General features: G+C 38.8%; 1 protein-coding gene across 5 annotated transcripts in view; it reads right to left on the bottom strand.

Annotated features, from left to right (window-relative positions):
* Positions 1 to 16178, bottom strand: part of phkb (phosphorylase kinase, beta) — a 107867-nt gene that overhangs the window by 89093 nt on the left and 2596 nt on the right. For all 5 annotated transcript variants that reach the window (XM_044102698.1, XM_044102705.1, XM_044102688.1 and 2 more), the window contains 2 exons: positions 14394 to 14480; positions 194 to 332 (listed from right to left, as the gene is read on the bottom strand). In XM_044102698.1, coding sequence (XP_043958633.1) covers positions 194 to 332; positions 14394 to 14480 — 226 coding nt within the window. The remainder of the gene's footprint in view (positions 1 to 193; positions 333 to 14393; positions 14481 to 16178) is intronic.

The following is a 16178-nucleotide window of genomic DNA, read 5'->3' as shown; positions in this document are numbered from 1 at the left end:
ATTACCATAATTACGAAGCACCTCATTAATTAGCTAAATTAGTCATGAAAACAGCCCCCAAAATAAGCACAAGATTTCAAATATATCATCAGCCATGAACAGTGACAAAAACAGGAGGCTTTTCAAATCATAAAATCATTTAAATCAAGATTCAAAGGATGAAACGTAACCCGTGTCAGAGAGCTTTACTAACCGGTAGGCCATACCCAGGGCCCAGGCACAAGCAGCGCAGTACAGGGAGTCCCGGACCTTTGCCTCCTTTATGTCGGAGAACGTCTTCACGGGGAAGAGCCCAGTAGTGGGGCTCTGGTAGTTCAGGATGGTGGTTTTTACTGGATAAAGACAGAAGAGAGAAAGAGAGGAGCAAAATGGTTCTTAGTAAAACTCCAATGACGGCTGCAGCCTCAAGCTCCCGTTTACTCATGTCTTCTGTTGTTTGTTTGTCATTTTCTTGCTGTTGTTCTTTGGGTGGGCTACACTGAATCTAACTTTCAGGACAGTCCACTTGGTACAATGTCAATAATCCTAATGATTCTGGTTCTGAAAACTGAAGATCAACCAGCTTAATGTGAAGTTAGGGTTGATTTCGAATGGGAAAGAAAGCATAAAAAACGGTGAAGCAAAAAACAATGTATGCATACGTACAAGGAGAAATAACAGAGATATGGGACAGATTGAAGGTCTTAATCCAAAAGATAAAATCTGTAAATATTTCATTTCATTCTACACAGTTCTCTGGTTTGATAGGAAAAAAAAAAGAACGTCCTGTGATGCAGATTAAATTCTAAAGCCCTTTTAGTTTCTGAGGGAGTCAATATCACAATTTAAATAAAAATATCAATGTCTATGACCCTCACATTTTGCACAACAGCATGCAGAACAAAGAAATAAGAAGATTAGCAAAAGGGCTGTGATAAACTAGAAATACTTGGACACAACATGTCGAACTAGACTGTGTAAACGCAGCCTAGCAGTCTAGAGCCTGCAGACAAAATGTCAGCAGGCTATTCAGGATGAAACTGTTTTAACATATTTCATTCCTGTTTTGTTTCTTTTGGACTGAAAAACGTCACGAAAATAGAGATTTGAAAAGAGAGATGCCCTTTTGGTCCTTTATTCTAAGAACTGTTTAATCTGGTTTTGGTAAACTAGTATTAATTTCTTTCTGTACTATTTGAATGTAAAAGATGAACAGGCTACTTGAGCAGAATATCAGCAGCTTTCATCTTCTTACGAATCTAATTGAATACACTGCATTAAACGCCATTAAGTTACAATGAGAATAAATAAATGTGGCAATTTTTGTTTTCTTTTTTTGACTACAGAAGGTCAACGCTAACTCTCCATTCAAACTCCAGCTTCTTTCAGTTCTTGCGACTTTCACAACAGAAGCAACTTGAACCAAATTGCTAAAAGTTGGATTTAGCATTTAATCGTTCCCTTCAGGACATGCGTACTCTTCTTGTTTCATGTTGGAGCTTTTCAGATGTTCAGTCTGTGCCGGTTTGCTGGCTCCACGCTGAGAGCACGAAACAAAGCAGTCGTTACACAACCACTGTTTTTGCCTCAATAACTTTGTTTCTCATTCTCTTCTTCTGCATCAGGCAGGAAATGAAGAAACGAGCCAAGGAAACTTCCTCCTTTTCAGCCCCTCATATGTTGACCTTAACCTGAAAAACCGTTGCGGTTTAGATTACTAATGTAGAAAGAAAATGCTATTCTCACATCATCCGCATTGATTTAACAATGAATCTTCCTAAAAGCATCTGAAGTATAAACCTGCCAACTGTAAATACAAATATAAATCTGCCTTGCCCTCCGGTAAATATCTCTTGTGTCTGATTGTATCTTGATGCATAGTAGTGACTAAACAGATGGTGAACAAGTATCAGGTACTGCAGGCAGATGGCAAACCCTGTAATTATGTCTAAGTTTAGCAGGTGTTAAATCTAAGCAAACTCGTTTAGATTTACAAAATTGACCATTTCTGGCAACGGGGTTAATCCATTTCGAAAACAATAACATCCCCGACGTGATTATGTCTGCTTTCTGCCTCATTTCGTTTTTGGTGTACCCGTTAAACGCTCGAAAAGTGGCTGCAGGTTTAAGTGATCCCATGCCTCTTTTTACAGTGATCAGGAATCTATTTGCTAGATGGCTGCAATTTTCTGAGAAAGCAATTTTGCACCCCTTACTGAATATTTCTGTAGGCAAATTTGATATTTTGTTTGGCAAAGATAACCTGTGTTCATACAATTTTTTTTTTCATTCATAAATTTAAAAGCCAATAAAACCAACTTATTACGAACAACAAAAAAGTCAAACCTAACGCTAAAACTCCCAGTAAATTATTGATTGAATGCAGTAGAAAATGCAGTTTTCACTGGCAAAGACAATAAAAAAAAAAAAATCTAAATAAAAGACTCGGAGTGACTGAGCCAAAATTCAGACTTAGATCTGATTAAGATGCTCTGACATGACCATAAATATGATTTTCATGCTCAAATTTCCTCCAAGCAGCTAAATTGATAATATTTATCATAGGAGGATGAGCAAAATCGATGCAACACCTGATTGTGTTTATTGCTAACAGCTAATAATAGGATGGCACAACCTTTCCTCTTCATAATTAAGAGTTTCTTGCTGCAAGGCAACAAACTGAACATCTACATTGTCAGGAATAAAATCTCGAAAGTGATGCATGAATTTGTATTCAGCTTCCCAGGACATGGTGAAATTTTGTATCCTTAATAAAATAAATGTATTGCTATGGTTTTAATGTGACAAAATGTAAATAAAAGCTTTCAATGTGCAAGGCAGCAATATGTACGCTGGATCTGAGCTCAACAGCCTGTTGCTATTCATTTTAATCCCCACAGTTCCACCTTAAGCTGGTAAAAATCCCAGCATCAACAAATCGTTCTAGTGAGACCTGAGAGAGGAAAGCGCCACAGCAGATAATGACCAGAGTCATTTCTTTGGGAAGAAAAAAAAATGGGTCTAAAAACATTCAGCCGGGGCTTTATTAGGAAAATCAAGCCACAGAAGAAGACAGAGTAAGATTTATTTTTAATAAAACCAAACGTTGACTGAGGACAGGACAGAGGTTTAAAGCATAAACACATCACAGTCCTCTAAAGTATCACACAGAGACGCGCCAGGCAGAAATCTTCTCAATGATAACTAATGTGTTCAGAGAGACGGCTCCATTTTCCTCCCAACATTATTCCACTGATAATGAAAGGCCCATCCACTGTGGATCGCACTTTGATTCAGGACGAAAGAGAGCAAAAGAACAAAGAATCAAGAGTGACAGCGAAAGAGATAGAGGAGGACAGACTTTATGATGAAGATGTGTGTGAGTGTGTGTGAGTGTGTGTGAGCACGTCCGGTGGAGGCCGAAAGGCTGTATGAGTGTGTGAGAATAAACAGTGGAAGTAGTGTGTACTAGATGGAAATGACGGACTGTGGGTGAAGTGGTGAAGTGGGGGTGGCTGTCACGTTGGCAGAGATAAAGTGATTAATGGGATGAATTAGATAGATTAATAATAAACCTCTCAAAACGTCCACCTCCTGGTAAAGTACTAATGAAGTACCTGGAACACGCAAACATACAGATCTTGTGCTGCAACCGGCTGGCGAACGCTAGCTCAACTAAATGAAGTCTGTAATGCTCTTTTTATTTATTTGTAAAATTAGGTTTAATTCAATTTTTTTTTTCATTTGATAAAACATTGCTGCAGCTCATACCATCAAAATGTCTCCAAAGAGTCGTTGTAGATGGAGATGCTGTGGGCAGGAAGGCTCTCCAGTAGCAGTCAGTCTTACAACAAAACCAGAGAGGCCTCTGATTGAAGACACTGTCACTGTATGAGAGCATCATTACTCTCATGATATGCTAACAACTGAATTTAACAGAAACATGTCCTGGCTGACACACATTGTTAGCAGGCAGTGCTAATCCACCTCTTTTGCTTTTGCTTCTTTGAATTTCTATCTGTATGTTTGGAAAGCAAGAAGACATTGAAGTAGGAGATCATAGAGTATCATTTGAGCTTTTCAGATTCTAATCAGCTGCACAAGGTTAAAAAAAACCCACAATACCCTGTTGCCATGGTTACACATCATGTTAAGTGGTCAAAAGTACAAAAAAAATAAAATAAAAGTAGAGCAAAAATTCTGCCAGGTGCATAGCTTCTAAAACAAGAGCAAATAATTGTCCAAATGTGAAACGTCTCAACCTAAAAATGGTGAACAGACGTTCAGAAAAAGAATAAATCAGAACTGACTTTACAGAGTTACTCTACATGCTGCCACTATGAGCGAGCTATTAGCGAGAACACATAATCAATATATCTGCACAGAGTAAATTATTTTAGGCTTTATGGTGTTACTCTAGATAAAGCGCTTCGCCAAAGATTGCACCCAGTTCTTAGAGTTTTCTTAAAAAAAAAAAAAAAAAATCTTAATTTTTCATGTAAGGCGAGAGGCGATTTGTTTCTGCAATGCTTTGGAGAGATTTAGCAGTATATTCTGGTTTAAAAAGTACAATAATGAGCATAAACAATGGAGGGGCTGAATGTTGTTTGGTCTCGGGCTACAAGTTTCTCGGCATGCAAATCATCTGTTGTTGGAAGTTTTCTGCGCCGCCATCCATCAAGCTAATGTCCCACTAAATCAGCAGCTAATGTCTCAGGCACACACAGGCTGCTCTTTCACAATGGGCCATTTCACTGCTCCGCCAGGCTGAAGAAAGGATAACGAGAAAAAAAACACAACAACAAAAAAGAAGAAGAAGAAGCAACGTGATACCTTTACAGAGATATCATGAGAGCAAAATAGAAACGCAGCCTGCTGTGATCATCATTTATATTAATGTTGAGGCTGGTAGAGTATTTTCAATTGCTTGGAAATTGGTGGGTTTTTGTCAACGCTTTGTCAAAAAGCAGAACAAAATAAAACCTTCATTAGCTGTCTTTCTGCTAGCTGGCAGTGTACAGCAACAGGTAGGGGAGGGGAGAATAGTTACAGTAAGAAAAAAAGAGCAGCAGAAAAAGAAAATCCTGTCTTTTAGGCAACTTTATCTGGCAACTCACAGGAAAGAAATGACAGAAATTTGTTGTGGTATTGAGAACATAACTTTTCAAACTTTATCTAAAATGTACATTAAAACAAAAGGGCAAAACTATTTTTCCCATTTATTTTATTTATTCATAAAATAAGAAAGTAAAACATTGTTCATTTGCACAAATGATTATTTTTATACGCAGAACGTATACTTTACATTAGATTTTTGTTTCTTTTTTGGTTTAGATTTAAATTCTGTATTCCAGGACCTTCTCCCAGTCAGACTGATGGTTTGCTTAATAGAGTAATTAAGGGACAAATTAACCACATGCACTATGGCAATACAGTCATTCCTGTATTGGGACTTAAAGTCTATTTTGTATTTGTGTGACCAGATTTCCCTACAGCCCACACATTGCAGCATTAATGAAAACATGTACAACTCCAGTGTGTCTTTTGCCACTACTAAGGCCAAGAAGTGTCCCACAAAGTGACTTTTTATATCTCTTTAACAGAAGGTGAAAGAGGGCATGGGGAGCTTGTGCTGTTTTCTCTACACCAGGGTTCTAAGTCAGCGCCCTGTTGTTTTATGGAGACACACTGTCCCTCCGAACCATAAGGCCCCTGTGATCCATGCAAGCAGTTGAGGTGAGATGGTTAACAGTGTTGTAGGATGAGATGTACTAAACTCACATAGCATTAGATAGCTGGAGTAATCAGGTTTTATGAGAAAAGTCCTTTTTAACATGCTAATGCTAGTTAGCATGGCTACCATTGATGGTGGCTAAATGGCTGTCCTGTAATGGTAAGCTGTTTCTCTACATGATGTCGATTGACAGCTCTGAGCCCCTCCTCCTGATTGGTTGTTTTTCCCCAGGAGCGGTGCATTTACTAGAAAGCGACAGTAGCTCCGGGAAGAGGTAGAGGAAATTGATCTTTTCGCATATTATCTAATACTCTCACAACATGGTGACATAATAAATATGTAAAAAAGTGACATAACCCAGCTTTAAGTAAGTTAACATCCATTGCAACATGCAGCAATGAATGTTGTTAAATTAAAAAGTATTCAAAGTTTAATGTCTGACATATTAGTATTCGTCATCATTTTTTTTAATCAAATGGGCTGCACAAGTAGCCGTCGCCGTTTTTTAAGACAAACTCTTTATTTTAAAAAATACCAGAGACAAGGCTCCACGTTTTTTTGAAAATAAACCCAGGACAAAGGCTGGACGTGACCGAAAGTGTGTAAAATGTGGTGAAAACTGCGAGCCTGTAGCTTCTACACCTCTATTTAAATATCACACAAATGAAACCAATAAAGAAAAAAGAAAAACTTTTTATTCTCATTTTCTAATCAGTGTGAGCCCCTCAGCTACAGCAGCCTACCTTCTGCCACCAGCGTTATCGGGGAGCAGAGTGAGTCAGTCGAGAGGAGCCATATTGGCACATAAATGAGAAACCAGAGAAGTTGCAAAGGGAGGGGGAAAAATGAATGATGAACCGTAAGAGATGGAGGTAAAGCTTCCCTTGCTATTCTCTTCTTGATAAGAGAAATAAAGTGCTTAATCATAACAGCAGCAGTTTAATACCGCTGCTTTCCACTGAGCTGAAGGGAACACGGCACAGCTCACGAAAAAAAAAAAAGTATGGAGAAAATCTAACTGGTTTGATTTGTCATTGTCATCCAGCCTCAACCCTCTCCACCTCTTTTTCTCGCAGAAACTGAGCGAAAGCAGGTATATTGGCGAAAGGGCCTGTGCGCCGGCGATAACAATGTTGGCTTTGTTCCCTGCTGGGATTGGATTGGACGACGGCTCCCAGCCGCCACCCAGCACAACAATTAAACAAGCTCGCTGTTTAAGGTGCCGTTCCACAATCTGGCAGAGGCTTTTTTTTTTTTTTTAAGAATCTATGAGGTTTCAACAAAACCGCTGCTCTAGGCAGTGCTGCGCTCACTGATAGCAACAAATTGGTTCTAACCGAAAGCTACACTTGTTGCTCACTCAGCTCCCTGCATTGTCTTCCCACATTTTCTAAATGAATGCGAGCTAATGAAAACACGCAAGCCTTGTGCTGACTGACCTTACTGAACGCATATACTGAGGAAGAAATATACACCCACACACACACAAACACGATGCCTCCATCAGAGCTGACCAATGGGCTGTGTCATATCTGCAACAAGAGTGTTCATGGGTAAAATTGGTCCATCCAGCCCTGAAGAGACGTTTTCTTCTCAGGACACATTAACAATCCGGACGCGGTTCACACAGGGCAAACTTTGATTCTGCCAAGTTTAAACTGTACCGTGATCCAGAAAGACGTGAGCTGGAGGTCACTCATGTCTTACAGTAGGTCTAGGAATGAGGTTGAATAAGCTTTTCTGTCTCGCCATTGTTTGCTAGCAGACTGAAAAGCACTGGAAATGAAGAGGACTTTTGTGTCGCATCTTTTTTTTTTTTTTTTTCCCCCACCAGGGCGTCCTTTTTGTGGGCTCTAGTGTCCCTTTTATCAGAGTAGGCTGACAGGAAAGGGGAAGGAGAGGGGGGAAGACATGCGGCAAATGTTGTCGGGTCCGAATCGAATCACGGCCAAGCCGAGGACTGGGGCCTCCAGGCGGGGGCCTTCACGCCACCTGAGCACGCCCCAGTGTTGCATCTTTTAAGTGCAGTTCCAATTAAAAGGATTCACTTCCTTGGAAGATTTGCCCTCTTTATTCATTTTACATATCAAAGATTTCATGATTAAGAACAACAAATCAAGCAAAAAGTCCAAAAACTGGTCTTTAAAGAAAAAAAAAAACTTTGTCAAAGTTTTGACAGAATTAGACATTTTAAAAAATATAACACCTAGAATAAGTGATTGAATAAATATTCACCCACTTCAAGTCATTATTTGGTAGATGCTGCAATTGCATTCCCGTTTTTTCTTGCGCAACATCATCTTTTGTGGGGAAAGAAGCGAAATCATGTTGATGATGATTGATTTGTAAAAGCAACAAAAAGGGTATAACATGAGTACTTTGTACAGGGAACGGCATGCGTCTTGTTTTTGATGCGCTCCCGTTTTGAATAGTTGTGTAAACTGGAATCGGTGATGTGAAATTCACAGTGTTCTGCTGAGTCAGGACTGGGGCCAGTGAATCATCTTCATAGGTTATGTAATATTAGCTCATACTTGTCATATTTGGGTTACAGAGAGCTCTCCTACAGTATAATTTCCTCCTATACCACTATACCCAGAGCTAGATGTGTTATAAAGTAGTTTATATTAATGTATGTGTGTATTTGGGGTACGGATTGTATTTAACTGACAGCTAAAGCACAACAAAAACTCTGTTGCACTCATGTTCAATAACAAAAAAGATGATGTCTTTATTTTTTAGTCTCCATCATACAGTCAATTTAGCTGTATTTACAATTTAACACTCTCATACATCACATTACACATTCAGCATTCAAAGAAATGCTATTCTCACATTTGTCACTTTATTCTGTCACTTTTGCTCTCAGACAGTACCAGATACTTGATTTTCCTCATGACTGCTCTCTTCTGATCTTTCTACCTGATTTGTCAGAGCTAAAATTATTGCTTGCACCCCCCCTTCATGCCCTCTGCTCATCTGGGTTCGTAATAATCTCAGCCATCTCTCAGCTTCTCCACAAGCGCTCTCTACAATCTCCAGGGTCCTGCTCCAATTTTCCTCCAGGATTCATTTCTTGTTTTCACTTGACTAACAATTTATTTGAGGTTCTCAGCCCTGTAAAAGGATAATATCCGACGGAAAGTTGCCAAGGGTTAAACAAATGAAGGTAGAAAAATAGCGTTGATTTCTAAGTTGTGTCGCTTCAAACTCTTCAAATGTGCGGTCTAAAGATTTCCAAGCAAGACTGGTTGAGCTGCACCAGGAGAAATTAGTGCTTCCTTGAGAAACTAATGAAAGCTCCCCATTAGCTTGTCACTGTACTGCATCTACAGGGCGCAGGCAGAGCTCTTCTTTAAATTAACTCTTTGAAAAATAGTGGTAACTGATGCACTTAGCAAAGAGCAATGAATACAATTCAGGCGATTCAGTACTTAGAGTAACTTAAAATCAAGTGGAGAAGCAGTATTTTCCTGTCTCTGCTTTTTAGTGCTTTTCACACACCTTGATGGGTGAGATTACAAATACAGCCATATAATTTACTGGCTCTAATTTTGACTGATTATTCTAGGGGCTAATGCACATCCGAAAAGGGAAAAGAAAAATAGGTGCAGATTATTTGATAGATATGGTTTTAGTTTTAAAAGATCATCTCTACTTATGTATCACCACATGAGTTCCTAACCTTTAAGATTTTTAATAAACTAAAAAAGAAAAACTGTACAGATTGTCTGGATAATGTGGACGATGTTGCCACAGTCTTTTGCAGCATTTATTGTAATTACAATACTATTCAATATTGTGAAGCAGGCTTGTTCAGGGAAGTAATGTGATTTTTAAAATTGAACTGCTACTTCTGAACCTATTGATATGTATTTATGCTCACAAAGAATGAAAAAATAAATAAATAAAATGGTACAAGTAACAGTCCTGGCAGTCAAAGACAAATCAAAATTACTATCACTACTATTATGAGATAATTTTTGCAAAAACAAATGATACAATAAATGCCCATCCTATCAGATTGATTGGTTTATTGACTGAAAGTGATAGGAGTTTTTTTTTAGTTTCTATGTATTTAAGAACAAGTAAAAAGTGATGATTTCACAGATCAGAGCTGAACATGGAAAACTTTTAACTTCTGGTTGACGACTCTATAAATTTATAACATCTGTAGAGAAGTCTCATTTTCTCAGAGTAAAATCCAAGTGTATTTTCTGCCTATTTTTCAATCCGTAAAGGTAAAAGGAACACAAATACCTCTCCTCCTTCAGGTATTCTAGTTTCATATAGACGTACAAGCTGATGATGCAGCTTTAGCTCACCAGATTTGAATCTACGTTGTGATAAATTATTCACGTTGCACACAAACAGATTGAGAATACCAACATCAACGCACAAAGCCAGCTAAACCTCCATCAGAGAACGAGTCAAGGCTTCACCGTCAGGCTGTACGTCAAACGTTTCCCCCCATTCAATGCTGACAACTATGAAAAGCCCAGTTTATGGCCACAGTAGTAACACCAGCGCTGGCCATGAAGGGACAACAGGTTTTGTAATACCAGAAACTAATAACCACATGAACCCAAGGTTAACATGATCCAACACTGAATACTAAATGGAGCTCTAGCAGCGAGCATGAAGTGCTGAGCTTGGCCCGTTCCCTCTGCTGCTCTCTGCATTGATTTTGCTCAGAAATAAAAAGCAGGGAGAATGGAGTCTGACGTCTCGAGGCAAAACAAGTAGAAAACAAAAGGGCTGCAAAATGTCCACAACATGCAGATCTGACAGCTGTTATCTACGCAGTCAAAACGTTCAGTTTTGTAGGGACACATTGCACTCTGTTATCACACTTCTAGACTTGTTAAACTAATTTGTAAACAGTAAAATTAAAAAGCAGAATTTTGTTAAGACATGAGTGCGTTTTTGTTTTTTTTAAACTACGTCAAAACTTTAATTAATAGTAGGAACTGCTTGCATCCCACCATCAGCTGTTGCTGACAACCATTGTGCTGTCACCAGTACAGTTTTTGCTGAGCTACAGACACTTCAATGCGTCTGAGGCAACGTCTGGTCATTTCAGTCGTGCCGCTACACTTCCAACGTTTCAACAGTTTGTCAGCTGCTCTACCAAAGAGAAGACGACACTGGTTTTGTTTCATGCATGTCTCCTCTGATGACTTCCACTGGAAAAATCAGATGACAGTCATTTTTCTCTGATTGGAAAAAAATAAATCTATATCTATGCTGTAAAACAAGATTATTTTGGATAAACGCTGATGCTATACAGCAGGGGTGTCCAAAAAGAAGATGACAAGAAGTAGTTGTAAGGATCATGGTATGTTTTTTAATGACTTATTGAGTTAAATTTAATCAAGTGATCTTAATTGTGTTTCTTATTTAATGGATAAACTGCAATTGCGATGTGGTGTTTTTTTTTTTACATTAATTTGCAAACTTTTGCACACTATAGAAAAGCTAGTGTCTTCAGTCAGAGGCTTCTTCAGAACCACTGTAAAGCAAACTGCTACAGGAGATCCAGCCTGTCCACAACAATCACCACATTCAACAACTCCTTAAAGAAAATTGTAGAAAATGAGTTACATTTAATCTCCCATTGAGTTTAATAAAGTACTTCTGAATTTAATTAAACAACTCAAATGTATCACCCAATTTGAAAGCATTATTACTTTCTATTATTCAAATCCCCACCAAACAAAGACTTGTGATCACAATATTTTAATCTAAATGTACTTATGTGTTGATCTTCTTCCCTTTATACTGCAAAATAAATTTGTTTACATCCAAAAGAAAAATTTGAGTGAGCACAAAGAATCAAGGACAATATGTGTAGCCGTGTAGCACCGAGTGTGTGTGTGAGTGTGGCGAGGTACTGCTGTTCTACAGTGCTGCACTCTCAGCTGCTGGTAATTCAGCAATCAGTGCTAATGTGTATTTATCTCTCCTGCAGTGGTGCTGCAGCCTCCTTCACTGATTACATATCCTAGAATTATCTCCAGCACCGGGGCTCTGCCAGCTATCCATCATCAAGTTTGTGTCCTTCTCGAGTTCTTCATAACTTTTAGGGGGTTTATAAAAGAACCTTTCACAGATGCGCTTGCATCTGTGAAAGGTTCTTATGGTCTGGGTCATTTTATATCCAGACCATATAATGGCATGTGGTGGTATTTATTTTTTAATCATTATTGCTTTGTGTGACTCGTGAGTGCTCAGAATCTATGTCGGTTGAGGTGTTTCTGTGTCTTAAAAATGGCATTCAGACTCATTTAGATAGGATCTGTTCACGTGGCATCAAAAAGTTGAGAGAAATATGTCTGTGGGAGCTAAATCAACTTCCTGTTTAATGGAGACAAATTGGCCAGAACTACAAAACAAAATGGAAGGCTTCTACGTCTGGATTACGCCATGTCAAGTTATCAGTTTGATCAGGTTGATATCTTGAAAAAATGTACAATTATAGGCAGAAGATTACACCCACTTCTGATTCCACTGACATACAAAACTGTTTAATTTACTTACAATGTGAGTTTTTTGGAATGCATCATCCTTTGAAAATTATATTTCATATGACAGAAAAGTGACACACTGCAGATACAGCACCGCATTGGAAATCCTTAGGCGAAGAAATAAAAAAGCTCAAAACCAGAGGAGGACATACGGCGTCTTGCAAAGACTTTAACTCAGCGGTGCCCAACGTGGGTCCTGGAGGGCCGGCATCTTGCATGTTTTAGTTCTCTCCCTGGTGGTAGTAACAACCTTCTCAGCATGTCAGTGTTCTTCTAAAGCCTCTAATGAGCCATCATCTGATCCAGGTGCGTTAAACCAGGGAGAGAACTAAAACACACAGGACCGACTTTGGACACCCCTGCTTTAACTAATACTCTGTATTCTTCACTAGCTCCACTTCAGAGGGCCAATGTGTCAATTAACCAGTTCTGAAATATCCCAATGACCTGAATGTAAAAACCCCCAGTGGCTCAATTTTATCCCGCTGGCTGTATTTTCAAACAATACCACGTTAGCTAAATTGACAGATAATTAAAAGAAGAGTCCCATACTGCAAATACAATAAAAGAACAAGAACTTTATAGTTATGTTATTAAAAACATATCCAGGACTAACTTCCTAGTGGAATTGTTTCCTTGGGTTACACAATGCACAGCAACAAAGAAAATGTTTTCCCTTGAAAGGCTCATATCGCAAAACACATCAGTAACTCTACACTTGTGATTCTTCAAGGACTTATAAAACAAGTTGGAAGAACTATCAGATGATTTCCAGCTTTAAAGTGAAAAAAAAAGCAGGAGCCCTTATTAACAACAGGGTAGATTTCTTGTGGATTGCTGTCAACAAATTCAAGTAATTCACGCTGCCACGTTTTTCAAATAAAGGAGGATAAGATAGATTTTAGCCTTGAGGCAGAGATTTGACGTGTTGAGTTCCACATTGGGGACTCTTGTTTTACAAATCAGATCAAAGAAAAATGGAAGAGATAAAAATTCGGATCCTCCTTGAGTTATATACTCAACTAAAAAAATATCAACATTGCCTTGTGATGGGCTGGAGATGTATACAGGCTATACCTCTCTTGCCAAATGGCATCCGGAACCAGACAACAGCCTCACCCTCACCCCAACAGCCTTACAAGGATAAGCAGGTACAGACCACTGTTTGTCCAAGGTCCAAAGTCCTGTTTTCCCCTTCTATTATCAATCTCTTGCATTGTTTTTTGCCCTCTTTTCTTGCTTTACTAGAGTTTGGTAGCATTAGCTCCCACACAGTGTAAAGGTCTATCCTACTGGTTGCACATCATTCAGGAAGATAAAGAATTAAACCTGTCCTGCTAATTAGTGCACCTGGCTAACCAATCCTAAACATCTCTCTGGAGGCAAATGTTTAGGCAGTTTTCTGGTCTACAGGATTCAAGAAGAGTTCATAGAAAGCCAAGACAGAAAGACATCAGCAGGAAGGAACATTTGGTTCCCAATGATCTCAGGTGGGTTATAAGGTCCCGTCTTAGTCAAGAAGAATCCATGATGCAATAATGTGAAATGACAACATTATATTGGGATGCCAGTAGAAAAGACCTGAAACTTGATAACTTTATGGGAAAGGTAGCCTGGTAAAAACCAATCCCTTGTTCTGCACTTTGATTTGTCCAAAGCATCGCGTCCCTCTGCAATTGAGAAATGATTGCTTGCTGGAGGCGTGGACTCTGTCGAACTTTTAAAAGACTGGATCTGATTTTACCCAAGAGCTAACAATTAGACGTGATGTATGCAAAGCACTTGTTTGATGAAGCTTACAGGAAATTGCGTGCACTGTAAACAACCCGCTTTGGCGTAGGACTTCTTTGTCAACAATAAAATGTCTTAAGCCTTCCTCTTGCTCTGAATAATTGCTCAATATTTGGAAACAAGGCCAACGTGGACTGAATGGCTTTGTTCAGTTCCTCCACTGCCATTGCCAAACCACAACCAAAGGGAGGCTACAATTCTAAAACGGTGCAAGTGTTTAATGAAAAAGAAGGCAACGATCGGCTAAGTCAAAGTAGTCTAAATTGATGGATATTTTAGGCAAAGAAGATATTTATTGAGTTAAAAGTGGTCAACTAAATTTCAGGGTCACTGACCATTCCAAAGGGAGTGAATGAACTTACCTGCATTGTAGTAACGGTCCAGCTTTTCCCATAGGGGCTCATCCTCCCCCTGGAGATTGGACAGCTTTAGAGGTTCATAGATGGAGCCTGTAGAGGACATATTTATTACACAAAACCATCCCATACAGTAGCACATTTCCTTTTTTTACTTCAACTGATGCTTCATTTGTCAATATGCATTGGAAAAGGAAATTAGCAACATGGGGTCTTGTGCACATGTAACCGAATGGACTAATACAAATTTGACTATTTCCAGTTAATGCAAACAAACAAGCAACAGAGAATAGAAGCAAGACAAGATTTACTATCAGCAAATTCTTTTTTTTCCCACTGCAACACACTGCATCACAAAGGGCTCAGATCAAACTATAATAGGCACACCGAGAACGAGAAATTCGAATAATAATGTAGTACTCAACCAGGCGTTACAGAGTGAGCTGAGAGAGCAGGCAGTGGAGGGAAGCCCTCTCTGCTAGGCCTTCTATATTTTTCCACACACTTTTCTCTTTGTTAGATTTGCATTTTAATAGGTTTGACCTTGGGTCAAAACCACAGGTAGCCCACTGAAATATTCACATTCTTACTTAAATTAGCATAATTTCCATCGGCTTAAAAACTGCAAGGAACAAAACCAATCTCTTTTTTTCCCTTCCCCCTTTCTGAGATAACCCTTTAAACCAGTGTAGTGGAAAATAACATTATTTCTTACATAACAGAAAATGGGAGCTGTCCATGTTCAACTAGTTTTAAACAACCCCATGGCTAACTTCACTAATGAAAACCACTTGAAGCCACTTTGTCATAACTGCATATTTAGGTCGGAGTCCCTTCAGGGTTCCCAAATGATTGGAGGGGAGGAGCAGAATGCAGAGCGTACAGCTCAAAGTGATGCAGCCCGTAATGTTTTCAAAACCACACGATCGCTAAAATAACATTTATTTCATTATATTCAAGAATATCAAGAACCAAAATTAAAGTTTAAGGCTTATGTTCTGTTATCATCCAAAGCATTTGTATCTGGACTTATTGCACAGTTTAAACCAGTAGTTTACATACACTGAAAAAAAGACACTTGTTTTGACTCTGAAATTAAATCTGACAAAACTTTTCATTTCTTAGAACTACTAAAATTATTTCTCTTTGCAAAACCAAAACCTGTTCATCTCTGGGTCACAGAACCCGTCTCATTCCTGAGCGTTTTGATGACTGGACATTCCCATAATGTCTGTACTTGTCTATAATTGTTTGAGATAAATGAGACGCCTTCAAGTATGTGGAAATTGTTCCCAAAGATGAACCAGACTTGTGCAGCTGCCATAATGGGCCAAGACATCTCTTCCTTGTATCTTGGTTGGTTTCTATTGACTTTCCCCGTCATGTCAAACAAAAAAAGCATCGTGCATCAGGTGTGGCTCAAAGCTCAAGAGCTTGAGCTTCCAACTAACTCAGGTGTGTCAGTTAACGCATCAGAGGTTTCCAAAGCCACAACATCATCATCCATTTTTTTTTTTTGTCATTGTTTTAAAAGTTTTAGTAATGTCAACCTGTCAACTTCTGCTTTTGACGACATAAATAAATAAATCTCTAACATATTTTTGTCAAGAGGTGTGGCTTTGTGGTAGAACCAAAATGCAGACATGAGGTGGGGACGTGGATCATATCAAGTGTTTAATGAAAAAATAATGAGTACAAAAATTACAGGAGTGAAGACAAAACTCAAATAATAAATCCAACAAAATCACCTAACCAGGGGTACACAGGGAAGCACGGAGTTGAAGTGAGGAT

Source organism: Gambusia affinis, linkage group LG02, assembly GCF_019740435.1.
Source record: "Gambusia affinis linkage group LG02, SWU_Gaff_1.0, whole genome shotgun sequence".
Taxonomy (NCBI): domain Eukaryota; kingdom Metazoa; phylum Chordata; class Actinopteri; order Cyprinodontiformes; family Poeciliidae; genus Gambusia; species Gambusia affinis.
This window is presented reverse-complemented; position numbering and strand designations above follow the sequence as displayed.